Source organism: Trichogramma pretiosum, unplaced genomic scaffold (genome assembly GCF_000599845.2).
Source record: "Trichogramma pretiosum strain Unisexual culture from Peru unplaced genomic scaffold, Tpre_2.0 scaffold58, whole genome shotgun sequence".
Taxonomy (NCBI): Eukaryota; Metazoa; Arthropoda; class Insecta; order Hymenoptera; family Trichogrammatidae; genus Trichogramma; species Trichogramma pretiosum.
Genome location: NW_019641630.1, coordinates 198,947 through 218,295, shown reverse-complemented (window position 1 = coordinate 218,295; position 19,349 = coordinate 198,947). Strand labels below are relative to the sequence as shown.

The 19,349-nt window shown below is 48.6% G+C and overlaps 1 protein-coding gene across 5 annotated transcripts in view; it reads right to left on the bottom strand.

Moving 5' to 3' along the window:
• The window catches only part of LOC106652791 (serine-rich adhesin for platelets-like), a 49,297-nt gene that overhangs the window by 20,085 nt on the left and 9,863 nt on the right, over window positions 1–19,349 (bottom strand). The window contains exons 2-8 of one of the 5 annotated variants that reach the window (XM_023459230.1): window positions 16,115–16,634; window positions 9,234–10,302; window positions 7,429–8,111; window positions 6,033–6,524; window positions 5,267–5,817; window positions 2,939–3,563; window positions 1,472–2,116 (exon numbers count right to left, since the gene is read on the bottom strand). In XM_023459230.1, coding sequence (XP_023314998.1) covers window positions 1,472–2,116; window positions 2,939–3,563; window positions 5,267–5,817; window positions 6,033–6,524; window positions 7,429–8,111; window positions 9,234–10,012 — 3,775 coding nt within the window. In that variant the 5' untranslated portion in view covers window positions 10,013–10,302; window positions 16,115–16,634. Of the gene's footprint in view, window positions 1–1,471; window positions 2,117–2,938; window positions 3,564–5,266; window positions 5,818–6,032; window positions 6,525–7,428; window positions 8,112–9,233; window positions 10,303–15,800; window positions 16,070–16,114; window positions 17,133–19,349 lie in introns of those variants that run through there. The other 4 variants (XM_023459233.1, XM_023459229.1, XM_023459232.1 and 1 more) reach the window with 4 other exon arrangements.

Sequence of the window (19,349 nt, the reverse complement as noted above, 5' to 3'; positions counted from 1 at the left end):
ACGGAATTTTCGTGTGCAGCTGCGTACGCTCGACGTAAACGATCGCGAGCTCGTGTACGTGCGTATGCGTGTGTAAATCAGAAAACAGCTCTTTTTTTCTCTCGCTCGGCTCGGAGCTCATAATATATACTCGCGTTCGCTCTCGATAACGATAACGAGTCTTCTCTCTGTCGAATAATTCCGTGCGCCGAGCGAGCGAGAGACTGTTCCGCGATCCGCGCGTATACATATTGTGTGTTCCGCGCGCGTGTACCGTATGCGTCTGCCGCCGCTGCCTCCTCTTCGTGTGGTATAATACGTGCGCAATAAAAAGCTCGAAAAAAACACATATTATACGGCTGATAAAAGGCGAAATAAATTATATCGACTCAATTTACATACGCGCGCACGGGTCGTGGAATATTCAAAATAAACATTACGAGCGAAGACGACGTTACACGCGTTAGAGGTAGATAGATAGGTACGCAGCTTGAGAGATCGCGACGAATCGAAGAATACATGATACGAGCCTCGAGCTCGTTCAAATACATATTACCAGCGGCAACGCTGCGGCAAGTGACTAAATATTTGACCAAGTTTGTGTATACGTGTGAGTTTGTGTGTACGCGAACGACGAGCAGCGAGTAAGCGACATCGTGTATCTCGAGAATTCACGCTAAGCGCACGAGAGGCAGGTCTCGGTCGATCGCTTCTTTTTTCACGCTTTTTCTTGCTACTTTAACCGCGTGCGATTTGTCGCTCGAAAATTTGCATCCGCGTACCATCGATCTATCGATCTATTCGGCCGCTCGACAAACTTACATTAAAAATCTCCTCGAGATGAGTATCGTTTAAAGTGCTCGTATAACACTGAATTTGTTTCGCACTTTGTTTTCAACGATTCCGAGCATTACAGGCGCGCGCGCGCGTTATTATTATACATCGATATTTGAAAAATGATTTCGCTCGGCTTATCTCTCATTCCGTTTTCTTCGCTTTGCCTCGATTATCATCAAAGAATATTGTATACTCTCGAAACGACCTTCGTTCAGCTCTCTTTCTTTCTCTCTAAATGTCTTCCGATCGCGATGCTTGCGAACATTAGCACGCGATATAAATTACCCAAGCCTGAGGTTTATAAACCAAGAGCAAAGGCATTTCCTCCTTCTTTCCCTTCTTTTTATTTACATTCAAACTTATAAACTCGAGCGGGCAGTAAGTTACAACGAGTCAATTTTGGCTCCTTTAAAGAAAGCCTCTCTCGCTCCCCGCGCTTCGTTATAAAGCAGTAAGTACTTTCTTAAATCTCCAAAGCATCGTTGCGCTAAATTCCGTACACGTGCCCTCGTCGTGTCCACCCACCACCACCCATCCCCCTCGTTCAGTAACACGCGCTCCTCTCTTAACTTTTCTTGTTTTCGTTTCGTGCGTGCGCGAAAGAACGGAGAAAGAAGAGAGAGAGAGAGAAAAAAATATATATAACGTAACGCACCTTTCTCGCTGGCTTTCGTAGTAGGACTAGTCACCTCATTGGCATTCCGAAAGCCAAAGTGCAACTCGTCATTCCCGAGGCTCGTCGTCGTCGTCGTCGTCGAGCCATTCTGGAACTTTATGGGCGAGTGCTCGGCGAAGCTCACACCACCACCACTAGTGACTTCCTCCATCGACTGGACGCGCACCGCCGCCGACGATGACGACTCCTCGTTGTCGGACTGCGTGGGCGTGTTCAAGGTCGTGCTCGTGATGCAGCACGGTATCTCGGGCAGGCTCAGCTCGTCGTTCGTCGTGCGAGTGTCGTCCTCGCCGACGGCCATGATGTTGTTGTTCGTGGCTGCTGCTGCTGCTGCCTCGGTTTTGTCGTTTTTGTTTTCGAGATCGTTGTTGCCATTTTCGAGACCGCTAGCACCGTTGCAGCTTGTGGTACACGTCGACGTTTCCACCGCGGTTGTTGTTATTGCGCTGCTCGTCGACGTCGAGGTCAACACCACAACACCGGTAGCTTTATCGTCGTCCTTGTCCTGACTTTTCGTCGTCGCATTATCGCTGGCGTTCTCTGTCGCCGAGACCGGGGCCGTCGTTTGTGGCAACGTTGGTGGCGATGATGATAAACTCGACGTCGCATTCCTCGCTTGATTTTCTGTAAAATTATAACATCGTTGCTGTAGTTACTATGGTCGTTTTTCTTTTCTAATTTTCGCGAGACACTTTGTACGAGGAAAAAAAAAAGTTTTTTAAATGAAAATAAAATCGATGCACACAGCACACACGTGTATTACGATTATATATTTTGATTTCTCGATGACGTACGCACGATAAACTTTTACGACGTAATACGAATGTCGTGCCACAGCAGCAGCAGCAGCAGCAGCAGAGATTGTCAAATATATATAAGCGAGTATTTGTACGTGTGTACAAGTGCAATTGGCGTAGCTGCACGAGGTCATATATATATTGCTCCACGCGCATTGCGATCGTGCAAGTACTACTACTACTACTACACGTGTGTATGATGCACGTAAGAAACTTCACGCAATCGTGTTCATTGTGCATGGATGGCCGATAAAAAGCTCGATTCGACTGAAATATGAAAAAACAAAAAGAAAAAAAAAGTCGAGAATAAATTGACCAATGTATGCTCGTGGCGATCGAGCTTGAGTTCAAATCTGTGTATATATTTCGCATTCCATATAGCCGCAAGCGCACGTGTGCGTGTGTGTATCATATATATAGAGGCGCAGTCGTTTCGTATTTATCTCCAATTTACACGCACGTAAGCTAGCTGGCGATATACGCGACGAGAGTTCATTAGGTTTATTTGACTTTGACTCTCTCTCCGTGTTAAAGTCCGTCCAGCTATAGCGATCGGTCGCGAATCACCGAATTCTCAAACACACACTTGTACCTACGTTATAATATAAAAGCAAACAAAGGCGAGAAACGTATATGAAGTAAGAATTACCGTCTTTAGCGAGCTCTTTCTCGCTATCGGGCTTCGTGGTATTATCGGTGGCGGGTGAATCTTGGCGTGGTTCCGACTGTAGCATCGCCGTGGCATTAAGGAACGACAGCTCCGCCGCTGCCGCAGAGGTGGCAACGACGGCGGCTGCGGTATTATCGGAAGCCGTAGTAGCCGTCGTCGACGTAGTCGTAATCAGTGCCGTAGCCGTAGCCGCCGTCACGGTCTTGTTCACCAAGTCCTCGATGCTGAGCACGTGATCCGCGGGCCCGCTGAGATGCTGAAAGGCCGTCTTGACGAGCTCCTCGTTGGCGTCGAGTATGTGAATGGTCGGCACCTCGTCGCCGCTTCCACCGCTGCTTATGCATCGGATTATGTTGACGGCGGTGGTGGTGGCTGTGGCGGCGGTGACCTCGCCGTTGACCAGGCTCAAGGCAGCGGGTTCTATAACACCACTTCCGCTCGTCGTCGCCACGCATATCGTCTGCGGGTGGTGATGGTGATGATGAGCCTGCTCGAGGAGGCCCGCGGGTGGCTGCACGACGACTTCCTCGGCTGCCGTTGTCGCTGCTCCGCCGCCGCCGTTGTACTCCAGCAAGACGATCGGAGTGTTTTCCGTTAGAATGACCTGCGAACACGTAGAGCGAGCCCCGTCAATTAGCGCGTGTATACCTCCGCCGAAGGTGTGACATTTCGTGCTCGGCTGGATCGCGGCCGAGTGTGTTAATTGCCGAGACAGCAGCAGCAGCAGTAGTAAGCTGTTAAAGTGTAAGGCTGAGAGCGAGCCGGTATACGGACCTACGTGGAAGGGTTGATAAACATCGCGATCCAGCACGACTTCCGACGACTGTCGTTTCTTCGTATTTAAGCTCCGAAAATTAGCCGTACGTACTCGAACAAATAACTACCTTGGTCGTAAATACCGTTGTCGTTGTTTGTTTCTTTGTTTGTTTGTTATTACGTATTTTTAATCCGAAGTGGCGACGAATTTAGGCGTCATAATTGTTTTGAAAAATGTACGTAAGATAAAAGTCGCGCGTAAATGTATCGCATCCGGATCAAATCGGCGCGAGTTGGACGGCTCGGCCGATAAGAATCGTCATTGCAAGATGTTGCAGAAGAAGCGTGATGGCCAGCTTTAAAATCGCGCACGCGAGATAATAACGCACACCTTCTACTTGATATAATACATTGTATGTGAACGATCGATTGAATTTCGAATCCATGCCCCGATCCCGTAGTAGCAGCGCGAGGCCAACGCCCCTGTCCGCATACACGTGGCTTTGGTGCACACGATGCGTGCCGTGTACGTACGTTGCTTAAATTGCATTCCGTATACCGTCGTGTTCCTATGGGTCTCCCGCAAAAGTCATGAGCGAGGATATTATAAGAGAGAGAGAGAGAGAGAGAGAATGCAGCGAGTCAGCAGCAGCAGCAGCAAGACACTAACTAGCCGGAATGCAGCAGGCGCGAAGCTTACGACGGGCGGGCTTCGGAGCGCGTATGGCACACGCAATTCATCGTGCCACACATGCACATAATGTGCCATACAGGCGGTAATAACGTTTTGGATTTTCAAGCGACGAGCAACGATTCAATTTTTCCGGTTCGTAGGCTGTATGCAATGGCTATATAGCGACAACACGAAGGGATTGCGACCTCCGTCGGATCGGTACATCGAAAAAATCAAACGTATCGGTTATACGATAAAGCGATCGACCTCTCTTTCAATTTTCCCTTTTTTCTATTTGCCGCTTCTCGTTACATATATATATAACAACGCCGCGCTTTCGCGGGCCTATATTATACATTACGAAATTTCGCGTCCGGATATCGCATGATGATGCCAAGCTCGCGCGGAGCCTCGTGTCTAACTCGCTCTCTGCCGAGCGAGCGAGCGTGTAAAAGTAGGTGCGCGCATTTACTATAGTATACAGTAGTAGTTCGTAGTCGAGCTTAGCTAGCCCATCAGCAGCAGCAGCAGCAGCCCCACTATGGAAAAATAGTCCTCGCCTATATAATCGATAGTCAGTATAGTATATACGGCGTATGCGAAGCTCGCTCGCGAGCCGCACGACTCCGACTCGTTCGTATATAGTATAGGCACTACCTCATAATAATACACAGCCGATCGATGCTACTATTGCTGCTATACTTACTATACTGTACTGTACGGCGCACGCCAACTGCTACCCCTCCGGTAGCTCTAATATATACACCTACACACCTCGAGCCCGGCTCTCGACCAATACATGCTTATAGCTAAGCCGTACGCGTCGTCGAGCTTTTGTCTCGTTATTATATCGTACATATAGTGTGCTTTGGACTCACGTTTTGCCCGATGAGACCCTCGTCCTCCTCCCTCTCGTTCCAATTCTCGAGGAACTGCTTCAGGTCTATGTGCGGCTTGTCGGCGAAGTCCTTGCTGATCTTTCTGCGCTGCTCGTCCTCCGCCTCGTCTTCCAATTGTTGCTGTTGCTGTTGCTGCTGCTGTTGCTGCTGTTGTTGTTGCAATTGTTGATGTTGCTGTTGCTGCTGATGCGGCGATTGATCGAGATGATGCTGGGCATGATGCATGAGCGGATGCATTTGTTGCTGTGGATGATGCGACAGGTGTCTCTGTTGCTGCTGCTGCTGTTGATGGTGTAGCAGCTGTTGCTGATACAGCTGCTGCTGCTGCTGCTGCTGTTGATGATACGTTTGACTCATATAATGCTGTTGAGGATGCGGTTGTTGCTGATGCTGCGAATGAAGATGACGCTGATGATGCAGGTGATGATCGTTCGGTATCAGCTGATGCTGATTCGTCAGCCCGAGCTGGTGCTGCTGGTGCTGGTGCTGCTGCTGTTGCATCACGTGCTCCATCGCTTGCATCGCTTTGGCTGCAAAAATGTCATGTGATAAAATTTGTCGTCGACGGCGATGCACGTCGACGATCGCAATTCGCACGCAACGACGAATTAAAGTGCACGTCTTTATTGTCGTACACGATGAATGTATTATACGGCATTGTCAATTGGATGCTCACGCGAGAAGACGAATCGCGACTTTGAATTATTTTAATTCTCGATTATACACGATAAAGAAAAAAACTTACCGTCGTAGAGATTGTCCTTCATGGGCGGGGGAATGGGCCCCATCTGCGGCTGCATCGGCGGCATCCCGTAAGCCGAGCCAGGTCCCGCCGGCACCACGTTGGAATTGATCAGCACGCCGTTCTGATCGAACTGCAGATGCGGCTTGACGATCGCCGCCTGCTGCTGCTGTTGATATTGAACGGCCCCCGATTGCTGTTGTTGCTGCTGCTGCTGTTGCTGCTGCTGATACTCGAGACTCTGCTGCATCCGGGCGATCTGCCGATACTTCATCATGTACTCCTGGTACTTGGGGTGGCCCTGGTAGCCCGGCACCCGGGCGAACTCGCGCAGATGCGACTCGACGCTGCAGCGCTGCATCGCCAGCTTCTGCAGGTAGCTCTGATGCTGCAGGTAGCTGTTGTTACTGCTACCATTGCTGCCGATGCTGCCGTCTTGGTCCTTGGTCGACATGACTCTGCCGCCGGGCGGTTCGGTCGGATCGCCGCGACTTCCTGGATAGAGAGAGAGAGAGAGAGGGGCCAACCAGAAAAAAACAGAAAGCAGAGAAGGGAGGGTTGCGTTAGAATGTAGACTATGTCGTGGTGCGCGAGAGAGACACAATTGAGATGAATCGGTCTCGTGGCCCCCCCCGGGTCTTTTGCCTTATTCACACGAGCTTTATACACCGGGGCGCGCGTGCGCAAGCCGAGAAGCCGAATTGATGAGCGAAACGCGCTCGGAATTTTTTCGCGCCCCGCCGCACGGAGGGATGAAGAAGAGAGCCGGTGTATATATACTAGGAAGAACAGACAAGGGGGGGGGCTGGTCTATATACTCTTTTTCCTTTTTTATACAGGATTCGACAGACACACGGACATACCTTTATCCCATTTGTCGGGCGAAGGGCTATTTGGGCTTTTACCGAGCAAAAAAAATGTCTCGATACTTTCGTCATCGGGGGTGGTATCGCGCGCACGTAATGTATAACGTATAACTTACGTTAATGCACGCGCGGAGTCACCGCGGGGATAATTTGCAATTCGGATCGATCGTTACGAATAGTTTAAGCATGACAAAAATTTGGTATAATTTCGCGTGTAAATGATCGAGACTCTACATGAATCGTACGAGCCACGTGCGCGTTCAGCGAGTCTCGAATCCCGATAAAATCTAACGCGAGCCAGAGAAAAGCGAAAAATTCTGCAAAAATCGAGCGACGAAAACAACCGCGACAGCTCTGGAGCTGTGCGTATACGTATGCAAATGCGGGAGGCACGCCAAGGTGCTATGTAGCAACGCATACACGAGTCACGTATAGCAGTATAGATCGTTATGCACAGAACGTCGCACGTACATATACGCGCGTTACGTAAAGTCCGAGAAAAAGTATATATAAGTATGTATGTATACACGTACCCATCGGCGCAGGATTGTAGTAAGCCGTCGCGCTGGCCGGCAGCATGAGCGTAGCTCCGTTCTGCATGTGGTGGTAGGCGGCCGCAGCCGACGAGGGTGTCGTCGCGTTAGCCGCGGCGACGACCTGTTGCTGCTGCTGTGGCGGTGGCTGTACTGGCTGCTGTTTGTATTTGTGCTGCTGCTGCTCCTGCATGGCTGCCATCATCGGATTGATGGCCGTGGGAGACGTCGACGCTCCTCCGGTCGATCTGTTGTAGTACTTGGCGTGGAACTCGGTGTAAGTGTAGCTGTGCATGCCCGGCGTCGTCGCGGCGGCGGCAGCCGACAACTGCTGCTGGTACACGACTCGCTGTTGATTGCTTTGCTGCTGCTGCTGCTTCTGTTGCTCTTTGAGCTGATACCTCCTCTGCCTCTGTTGCTGTTGCTGCTGCTGCTGATAAATGTCAGCCCGAGACGGCGGTAGATAGGCCGCCACTCGAGGCGGTACCGCGCCAACGGCGTTCGCGTAAGGCGAGCCCGGCGACGGATGCGCGGCGGCGCCCGTGACCACGTCGCGGTAAGGATGACTGCCGACTACCGCGGCCGAGGCCTGCTGCTGCTGCACCGGAGACGACGGGTGGTGGTACACTTGTTGTTGCTGTTGCTGCGATGCACCTCCACCAGCTCCACTGATTTTGTCCCACCTGCGTGTGGAAACACAGCAGAGTCGCAAAGTCAGCCGTGTACGCGAAGAAGTGAAGGGTGTATACTAAAATGTGTACGCGATATACGTGCGTGTGTCGCGAGCAGGAGTATAATATGGCAGAGATCGGAGGGGGTTGTTATGTAAGCGTGTGCATTGGAGGGAGGGAGAGAGAGATCGGATTGCATCTCGCTGGATGTATACCTGCCGAGCAGGCTTACAAGACGAGTTGCAGCAGTGTTCGGTATTAATGCAGTCGCGCCGCGTCTTTATATACGTGTATACGAGAACACGACTCTCGCGTACATTGGCAAATCTCCGCGTGGCATGCGGCTCACTCACTCTCTCTCTCTCTCGATTCCTCCTCCTGCTACTACTCTCAGAGTAGCTTATACATCGCGTCGACTGTGCTGCACTCCGCCGACGCGTCCTATAATAATCATATTAAAAAAAAAAGACGCGAGCGCGACATTGTGCAGCGCGAGCGATTCGCTACATACACGACGCGATCGAAACTCCATTAATATATTCACCAGCGCGCCGGTTGTACATTCGCGCTCGCGTGAGTGTCCTCTTTTTTTTTTACGCGCTCGTGTGTTTTCTTTTTGTACCTGGCCTTTTTTTTTTGCCTTCGTTTTCAACGTAAATACGCGCGCGCTTAGTGAGTCAAGTTTGAAAACGCGACCATCGCACAGCAGTCATTATTATTATTATTAACGAGTGGTAGTAAAAGTGTGTACGCGCACGCACGATCTTGAACTATTTGTCGCCGAGCGGATCGAATTCGAGAATTGTATAATGCGAAATCGATTGCACACACTTATGTACGTATATATATGACTGTACGAGTTCGATTTTACTTTTCGAGCAAAGAAACTCGCGCGCCACGGTAATTGCCGATTATTACGGTTTATCGGGTAAAACGTCGCGAGCGCTGACCGATCGCTATTGTGTTAGCTTTAGAGCGAATTTCCGAATATACAATCGTATCGCAACTTTCTCTTACGTAAAAAATCTTTGAAGATAAGAAGCGCAACGGCTAAAACGACTGTATACACGGAGTCGGTCGACGAAAAAGCCAAGCAAGTGGGGTATATACAATATATATAATAAAATGCGTCACCTGTACGGCTGCCTCATGCTCGTAGTCTGACAGCAAGGTCCCTTACAAGCCGGCGTGTACGGGCTGCTTTGTCTGCTTTGCTGCACTTGCTGCACTTGTTGTTGCTGCTGCTGCGGACTCATGAGCTGCTGAGGTGGCATGGCCGTCATGCCGCTGCTCATCCCCAAGCCGGGGGGTAGCCTCGCGGATGGACTGACCATGGCTTGTCTCTGTAGGTGTTGCTGCTGTTGCTGCTGTTGGACAGCCACCGCCATCTCTTCCGGTAGGCCAAGACCCGCTGCTGGACTGTGTTGCTGCTGTGTGACGTTGTTGTGAGCTGACTCCATGGCGTAGCTGGCCATGACCGGATGATGCTGGACCATGGCCAACGGTGAACCGCTGCTCGACGCCACAGACGTCGTTTGCTGCTGTTGCTGCTGATAGTAGGCCGACGCCACCGTCTCGTTCTGGCCCTTGTTCGTGTTATTGTTATTGTTGTTGTTGCTGGTGGACGTCGCGCCATTGGTACTGCTGCTGCCGCTACCGCCACTGCTACTGGCATTGCTGCTGTTGCTGCTGTTGCTACTGGTGCTGCCTGTACTGCTGCTGCCCGCGCTCGAGAGGCAGTCCAGAGGATGATTGTAAATTTGTTGCTGCTGCTGCTGCTGATTTACTACTGAACTGCTGCTGACAGTTTGTTGTATTTGTTGCTGCTGCTGCTGTCGCTCGCTACTGTCGCCAGACTGCATCAGCGGGCTGCTGTATTGCGGCCAGTCTGGCATCGTTCGAGCGTAGCTCATTGTACATCGTTAGCAACTCATTAAGATTTATTTGCTTTGTATATATTATTATATGTATGTGGACGAGTGTCGGTTTGTATATGCGTTCGTGACGCCGATGACTTTTGTCGATGCACAAAACAGGGCCTCGATCTGTGTATAAAAAGTCTTCTCTCTACCTCAATGATAATCTACCGCCGAGACTGGTCGATGATTTTTTGCACATATTGGTCGTCGTTAGAGCCGCAACGCACACCCAAGGCGTTGCTGCTTTTTTTATTCTTCTTGTACACGCCGCGGGCTGCAAAATCCTGAAACAACGACGCAAAAATGCGCGAACGTTTAATAATTTTATGCAAAGTGTGTGCATCGGTAATTACATTGACAATAATAATAAAAGAGTATCATCGGGTAAATGCGGGTCATTCGTGGAATATTCTGCGCTGGAGTAATAATAATAATAATAATCGAGAAGAGAGAGAGAGAGACTCGTCGAGAAACATGAAGTTTGAGAGAATCGAGAGGGAAAATCTGGTATTGACAAGTCGGTTAGCAACGCGCTGTTTAATAAGCTGCATGGAATGAGTTTTCGATTTTTTTCAGCGCGATATAAACGCGTCTCTCGACGTGCGGCGAGATGGAAATTGTTTACGTATAAGCGCGTACGGAGCTTGATTACATCTGAAAATGATTTCGATATGGACGTTATTTTCTTCTTACTATACCCTTGCAACGTATTCGGCACGCGGCTATTGTATAAAAAAAAAGGTTATAAAATAAGTAAAAAAAAATAAAAAAAAGAATGGCATTGTATACGCTATAAAAGCTCAGCGAGTATACGCTTGATAATCGCGCAAATAGGCGTGTACACGCGCGCGCGCGCCTCTTTGTATATCTTTTTTTTTTGTTCGCAGTCGCATTAAAAATTCAACGAAAAAGCCATGTACTTATATTGCCCGCCGGCTGGGGGATACGTAATCATTATCGAACGACGCACACACACGTGATGCGGTATGCTATATATGTATAAAATAAAGCGCGAATGTATAAACAAATACGCGTTTTCCTATATGTGGGAATTTGGGCTAATCGAATGCACCGCGTCGTAAAAGAGTGCGAGCGAGCGAGCGAGAGCTGCTTAATTACATCGATGCCGCGAGAATCGCAGAACAGACAGAACGAAGATATCCGCGTGTGAATTCTGACATGTTGCGTGAAAAATTGAATAATTCGCGCCCATACAATATTATACGTGTGCGAATTGCGAGCTTGTGAGCTTGTATTTGTATTTATATATGTGCGTGTGTATATGTTATGGAATAACGTGTGAAAGTAGATGAGACTCGACAACACTGTACACAGCTAGTCCAGTGAGATATCGTATATATACATGTATTTCGCGCTGCTGCTACACGTGCTTGTAGGCACTAGGCAGCTATGTTTATGTACACATACAGACACACACACAAGCGCGTGTAGAGCATTGATCGGTCGTACGAGCCTCGATCGATAGCACTCGAGAAACAGGTACTACTGCTATACGTTTCCTCGCAAGCAGCAACGCGTGCATATATATAGTCTATCCCCGGAGAGAAGCGAGAAAAGACGCGGAAAGACAGAAAAAATTGTCCGCGCGCTAACACGAGTGGGAGTCGTTGTTGTTGTCGTTGTGTCGAGAGAGTAGGGGGAGGGCAAGAGGCATTATCTTACTCCACACGCGTCTCTCTTCACTCTCTCTATATGTTTCCTTCTTCTCTCTCTCTTTTTTTTTTTCAATTAAACTCGATACTCCGGGTTGAATAAGTTGCACGGCTTCGCCTCTATATGCTATACATGTAATGCACGTACATACGTAAGAAAACAGAGCTGCCCCAGTCGAGCACATGCTCCGCCGCTGCAGTTCTCGCGTATATGCGCTCCGCGTGTATCTATACGCACTCGTGCATATATACACATATAGGCGCGGACACTTCGAAAAATAAGTGTCACACACAGTCACGCGTATACATTTAAAAATACTTATTATGTGTGTGTGTGTGTGTGTGTATAACTGCGACGCGTCCCGATACAAAGCGAGAGATAACAGCAAAAAAAAAAAAAAGGAACAAGAAACGCCGCGCTGTACATGTAGGTAAACGCGACGTTTTCTGGGCGGAAAAAAAATGTACGTTCGCATTTTACCAGCCGAGTGAAAGTGTCCTCGAAAATGAGAAAGAGAGAGAGAAAGAAAAATAACGTCGAGTAGAACACATTATATAGGTGCACAGTGCGGCGTAATAGCTCTTAACGTACTACATATACGTGCCCTGCGGAGTTATTGTAATATCTGCACGCGTGTATGTTAAAGAGCCATGTGTGAGCAGCGCAGCTCCGACTGTCACACACACACATTATACGTAACATGCGTGCGTGCATTAGAGAAGCGACTCGGGCGCGTTTATGCGTGTATATGTGTCCGTGCTATATACGCGCGACGATGTACACGAGAGCCGAGCCGAGAGACGAGCGTGAAAAAGTCGGCGATGTGCGCCGCGCGCGACATATATACGTATTTAGGGCAAGTGCACGTAGGTGTGCGCGAGTGTGCGAATACATATACTACACATATACACAATGCGATAGCGAGAGCTGCCGCTGCCGCTGCTTCTGTGGCATCGGGTTCGTTTCTTCGATTACACACGGCCAGAGCACGTGTAGTGTTATATGTATATTGCGCGATACGCCACCGCCGAATGACATTAATACAATAAAGTGAACTTGTATAGTATAATAATATTCGCTCGTATTATATATGAGCATTAGCGAGAGCGAACGCGGGCACACGAACTGTACTCGATCGGCAGTCGTGACTGCGTGTATATGTGTGTATCGTATATAGCGTAGTAGGCACTAATACGGAAAGCGAATTATCGAACGCACGCACGCAAATACGGAGAGCGCACAAAGTTTAAAAGGCGCAATACTACCGTATGTACTTTCAGTTATAAAGTGCAGTTAAAGCACGAAGTCTCGACTCCGATTCATTTTTTTTTTACTCTCTCCTTTTTCTCGTATCTCTCTCTCTCTCTGACTCTTCACGAGCTGGCTCCAAATTTATAAAGCAATTATGCACGCGAGTGAGATATATATACAAACGTACAGCGGACGCGCCAACCTTATAACGCGATTTTCCAACCGAATGCATCCTAAATTCTCTCCGCGATATTCAACGTATATATACAATTCGCCCCCGTAAAAAAGTCTAAATTTAGTCTAGCTCCGAATATCGCACGCGCGCGCGAGCGCGTTGTAATGAACTCGAACTTGAAAATTATATACCCGCGCGCGCCTCGGTGTATACATAAGACGCGTGTGCTCGCGCATTATTAAAGCAGTCGCGCGCGAGCCGCGGCCGCGAGCTTCGTGTTTACTTTATAATGTACTTTCTCCCGGAGCGGATATTCGCGCGAAATATACACTGCAGTCCCGGGACTCCGTAGCAGCAGCAGCAGCGGCCGTCAATGGGATTCCCCTCCGCTATGTACGCATACAGTATTGTAACGTGTAAATTAAGCTATGCACGCGCGTTATTTTTTCTTCGGATTTTTTTTTTCTTTTTGTTTCGACCGCTCGAGCTCGGCGCCGCGTAGCGTATACTGCACCGCAGTAGTAGTGGCTGATTTAACGATCTCGAGACTCGTTTTTTTTTTTTTTTTTTATCGCGCCAAGTCGAGGAGCAGCAAGCAGCGATTTATTAATGCGCGAATCCGCGCGCGCGCGACGCGTAAATATAATCGGCCGATTTGCCGTGCGATTAATTCGCTGCTGCTGCTGCGGCTTACGTGTGCGCCTATACACACAGACACACACACGCGTGCGCGCGAGAGCCAATTGTTGCGTACACGTATAAAAGCTTATGTGTCACTCGTGTACGCACGTTACGCGTAATGCACACACATACGCTTGGTTTTAATATCGATCGATGCAGCTTAAATCCTCGGAGGCTCGCGGATACGCGCGTAGTTTATAACACAAAACAAGAAAAACAGCGCGAGGAATTATCGGACTCGTAATATCGCGACATTGTTCACTGGAGCCGCTGCAGCACACGACTGCGTGACTTGATTCGATAATTTGCGTGCGCGTTCGCAAACGCGTATACCACTACTACTACTACTACTACTCGTTAAATATATGTATGTATGCTGTGTGCGCGGTGGCCGCCAACTACAGCTGTGCATAGCTGCCGACTGTACATATAGCATCCTCGAGCGCGCGTCGACGAGCCGATCGAGATTCAGGCCAAGAGCGAGGACTCGAGCCCGAGGAAAACAGCTGCAGAAAGAGAGATATCGGACGGTTTTCGGACCAAGTGCGCGTTTGTGTATGATTCTTTTTTCATTCGCCTTTCTCTCTCTCTCTCTATCTCGGTTTATCCCCACATTCGTTCGACCGATTGTGCACATGTATGTATAATATACGTATCGAGAAAAATAACCCGTCCAATCCGTTCGGCGATATCGTAACAACGCAAAAAAAGCCCGGCTCTGTTGCGAGCAACATCGCACGTCGCTAATTTATGTGTGTGTGGCATTAAATGGCCAGCAGCAGTCGCCGCTCAATAGAAGTCTTTTCTTACGAGACATATAATATATCCGAAAAATTCGGAGCTAGAGCTCGTTGACAATTCGGCGCTTTCAAAAACTCCACGCGCACAACGCTAAACATTATCTAACGCGAGTACGTAAAATATAAACGACGATTATGCCGCTTTCTTTCCGGTCGTCCGGTCCGCAAATTCGTATATATTAGCATATCGGCGCGGTGGCGGCGGTGGCGTCCTCGCGCTCGAACGTATACACTGGAGGTTTGACGATGCGATACAGCTCCCCAAAAAAAAACTCGATAACTGCCCCCCGAAATCAGCCCCGTGGGCCCGCAAAATCGTTGCAAATAGTTATCGTGCGCCTGTGTGTATAATTTATGCACGCGGGCCGTTGTGTTTATCGCGCGCGCCGATATCGTACGGTCGAACGTTCCGTGAATATTTCATGTACAACGCGAAACATCGTCATTGATTGTCTTTTTCTCTTTCTCTCTCTCTCTCTCTCTCTCTCTCTCTGTCTTTCTGGTCGATGACTTTATAAATTATTGCGGCAACGCCGGACGACGACTCGACTCCTCGGTTAGCGCGCGACTTGCAGGCAATTAATTATCATAATAATTCCACGAGAAGTTTATAACGCGCGCGCATCGATTGTTATTCATTATATGCGATATAATAATGATAATATAAAACAATACGTATCGAGAGAAGTAAAAGAATCGACGGGAAAACGTGTTGGATTTAAGCTGCTGCTGATGCTTCTGCTTGTGCTGCAGCAACTCGAACGATAACCGAATCAAAACTGTTTTTTTTATTATTATTATTTTTTTCCTGCGTGTGTGTATGATTTCGCGCAGCTTGACTCACACTGGCCATCGAAAAGAGTATGAGCAGCAGCAGCAGCTTTGCCGAACGAGTGAGAGAGAAGGAAAGAAATTCAATAATAAATAAACCGGCTTTATTGGTTTATTGTGTATACGTGGTGTATAGCCGATATAATGCATTTTGCTGCGCGCGATATAGCTGCCTCTGCGAGGCGCGCAAAAACACGGAGCATAAGGCAGTAGTCTCGGTCTCGCAGCGAGCTTGGTATCAACGCGCTTAATACGTACGCGCAGCGGGGCTCCCGATTCCGCAGCCAGCAGCCACACACACACGTATTTTTTTTTTTTTTTTTGCGCGCGCGATTTGGTCGTGCAATGCACAACCGCGTATACCACTTACACTCGCACTTTTATCGCTCTTTCCCTACTTTCGTTTGTATATATATACAGCTATGTGTAATGCGGGAAAACGTCGTTGTCGTCGAAGCCGCGTAGCGCGCGCATTGTCGAGAGCTACTACTAGTGCCGCAGTGCACCGATTTCACTCGGTATTATATACCGTCGATTTTTTCGCCGATGTGTAATATTATACATCTCGGCTAGGAGAGCTTAATTATTATACATATAACTGCGGCTTATGGCTCACGAGGAAAATCAGAAGAACGTCCGAATCACGGGACACGTTTGTATACGAAGATAATTAACACCACCAACCCTTTTGGGACACGAAGATGGCCTGCCTGCCTGGCCGTAACAGCTGCACGCGGTAGTCGTCGCACTCGCGCACGCACACACAAAAAAACAAAAAAAATTACGTCACGTTTCACTTCGGTCTCCGCAGAACTGATAAACACTCACTCGATTCTTCTTTTTTTTTTTGCTATTCGCACGAGGTATTCGACGTTGATTTCTCTCTTTTTTTTTTATTATTTTTCGTCGTCGTCCTCGTCGTCGTCGTTGTCGTCGTTGCTGTTGTTGTTGCAGGCACACAACACACTGACACACACTTATTTATAATGACACAGCACATGCACGCGCGCGAGGATATCAGCTATATAGCTCTGGCACTATTGTAACTCGTTCGTGTATGCGTATTTTCTGCCGCGATTTCGGAGCTTCCTTCCTTTTCTCTTCTTCTTTTTTTTTTCTTTATTTCTGCACAATCTCGATCACCGCAGAGAGACGATCGACACTTTAATCCCGACACACGAGCAGCTTGTGCCGACAGCCAAGGCTAAAACAACAACGATACAAACAACTTTAATGTAGTGAAAATAAACTGTAAAGCTCGCGCGCACGCACTCGTACTGCACACTATATCGTAATATCGTAAAACGGGGCGCGCGCACGTGTGTTTGCGCGTACGACAATAATAACATATGTGCACGACTGCAGCTCGCTAATGTACAATAATATATAATAACGCTACTACTGCTGCTGCTGCTTTTGCTTCAGTGCGACGACGAGGAGGAGGCTTTGGATGAGCGCGAGAGCGCGTCGCGGCGACTACTAATGCTCATTACGCGCGGGGCCTGCTATCATTCGTTTGTGCCGTGTGCGTATTATAGAGTTAGCAGCAGTGTGGCACGGCGAACTCTCTGCCTATATATCGCACTTTGCGCCTCCACTCCGCAGCTTTTGCGCGGAGCTCCCCTACTACTACTCCTCCTCCTCCTCCTCCTACGCCGACACCACCGCTGCTGCTCGTGTATACTACGAGCAAGAGGCACCCGCACATGTCTGCGTATATAGACACATACACACAGAAACATGCGAGACGTATAACACGATATACCTATCGAGGCAGCCAAGAGAGAGCTTTTTATCATTGACTGCTTGCGCCTCGTTGCTTGTTACATATTGTATTATTATACACATGCGGAGAGATAAGCTCGCTCGCGACTATGTATTTCGTACAAGTGCGCGTACGTGTGTGTGTGTGTGTGTTACCGATTTGCTCGCGATCGTTTTGGCAATCGGCATAAGACTCAATAGCGGTACACGCGCGTATCATATATGTCGCAGCGAGTGTGACTGAAGCAAACATTAGCATAGCAGCAGAAAAGTTTGCGCGCGAGAAAATATCAAGTGCCGTCGTATATACTGTATATAATATGTAGTCGGTGCGCCGAGCGAGAGTAAAGAGAGCAGAATTCGCGTAATTCGTACACGGTGCTGCACTGCGCAGCGGCCTACTACTACTGGGAGGAACTCCTGTCTTTTTTTCTCTCTCTCTCTCAATTTTTTTGCTATACTGAGCAGCACCGTGAAAGTTTATGTGCGATATAGCTGACGCGCGACCGAGAGAGAGAAAGAGAGAGAGAGAGAGAGAGAGACTGACTAGTTGAAAAAAAAAAAAAAAAACAACAAATGCGCAGTTATAGCGGCAGCTAGCCGAACAAAATGCAGCACCGAGTGCAGCCTCTATTATATACACTATAAAAGAGAGTCAATCGAAAACACGGTGCACTCGCGCCTGTGTATACATAAGTCTATATATAGAGCCACGACGACGACGACGACGACGACGACGACAATTATTATTATCCTCGCCTATATAAGGTGAAAATTGCCAATTGCCGCTGTATCCATAATAGACCGCATCGATCCGCTATATCGTGTGCAGGATCACACGATGCGATCGATCGATCGAACGATCGATCGGTCCGTGTATATCGAGTGAAAATCGCGCTTTATCCGTGAAGGCCCCCGTTTATACAGCCTGATTGACTTTGACGATTTTTCAACGGTGCTACTATATGTATAGAGGGGGCCCTGTAAGAAACTGCGCGGCCGCGTAACGACAGCGGTGAAATCGAGCTCGAGAAGCAATGAGCGAAGCGAAAAATAATAATAATAATAATAATAATCACGTGGCACGATGATCGAGCGATAATTTAGCGCAGCTGCGCGCGAATTTAGAAAAAAAAGCGTCTCGTATATACGTCCGATAAAAGCGCTTATACGACGACGACGACGACGATGATACGCGCGTCGATTTCGGGTCGCGCGAGCTTTCGAGACACGGTATATAATACGCGCATCGAAACGCAAAACGTCGTTCGCCGCGATTATTATATGTACATGCCGCGCACCGAGTGGAGTTTGACCCACAAAAATACATAAGGGATAAGCGCGGCGGCGGCGCGCGACAATATAAAGCCACCACGCGGACCAACCGACTGTGTGTTCAACGTGCGTTGCCTCGTACTCATGCGCGCTTCTTCTTCGGCGCAACATACATATACGCACGCACATTTTCGTGAGCGGAGGGGGAGTAGGTATAACGTAGCCGAGCGCGATTCATGTCGAAACTGTGTGATTCCCGTTCAATTTATGCATACGCGCGCATAAGGGCTAATACGCGCTTTCTCGCGCGGCGAGCCGAGGCCGCATCTCCGCGAGAAAATCGCTCGCTGATCGTTATTAAGCGATGTACACCGGCGCTCGTAATGATATATATATATACAAATTGGTCGCAAATTCGCCGGTGAAATTCTCAATCGGCGATTATTTTTGCTTCTCTTTCAATCGTTATGCACGCGCCGCTGCAACTCTCTCTCTCTCTCTCTCTCTCTCTTGCTCTTATGTCGCTTTGACTGCGCTCAGAATTGAACAAAAAAAATATATATATATATGTGTGCCACCGTCGCAACTGGCTGCATATATATTACCGGAGAGCCACTGCTCATATATACTGCTGCATACTGCTCATGCAGTCGTAGTCTGCGGCTGTGCATTCGTAATCGCGCGCTCTATACCGCACGACGACGACGACGACTGTCATTCCTCGAGCCAAGTTTTTCTTTTTTTTTTCTTTTTTTTTGTTTTGTCGCTCTTGCACGGCAACTCGTGTGTCTCGTCTCGCTACCGAACACCTATCTTGTACCTTACATTCGTACACACACACACACACACACACACACACACACACTCTATAGCAAGAAGA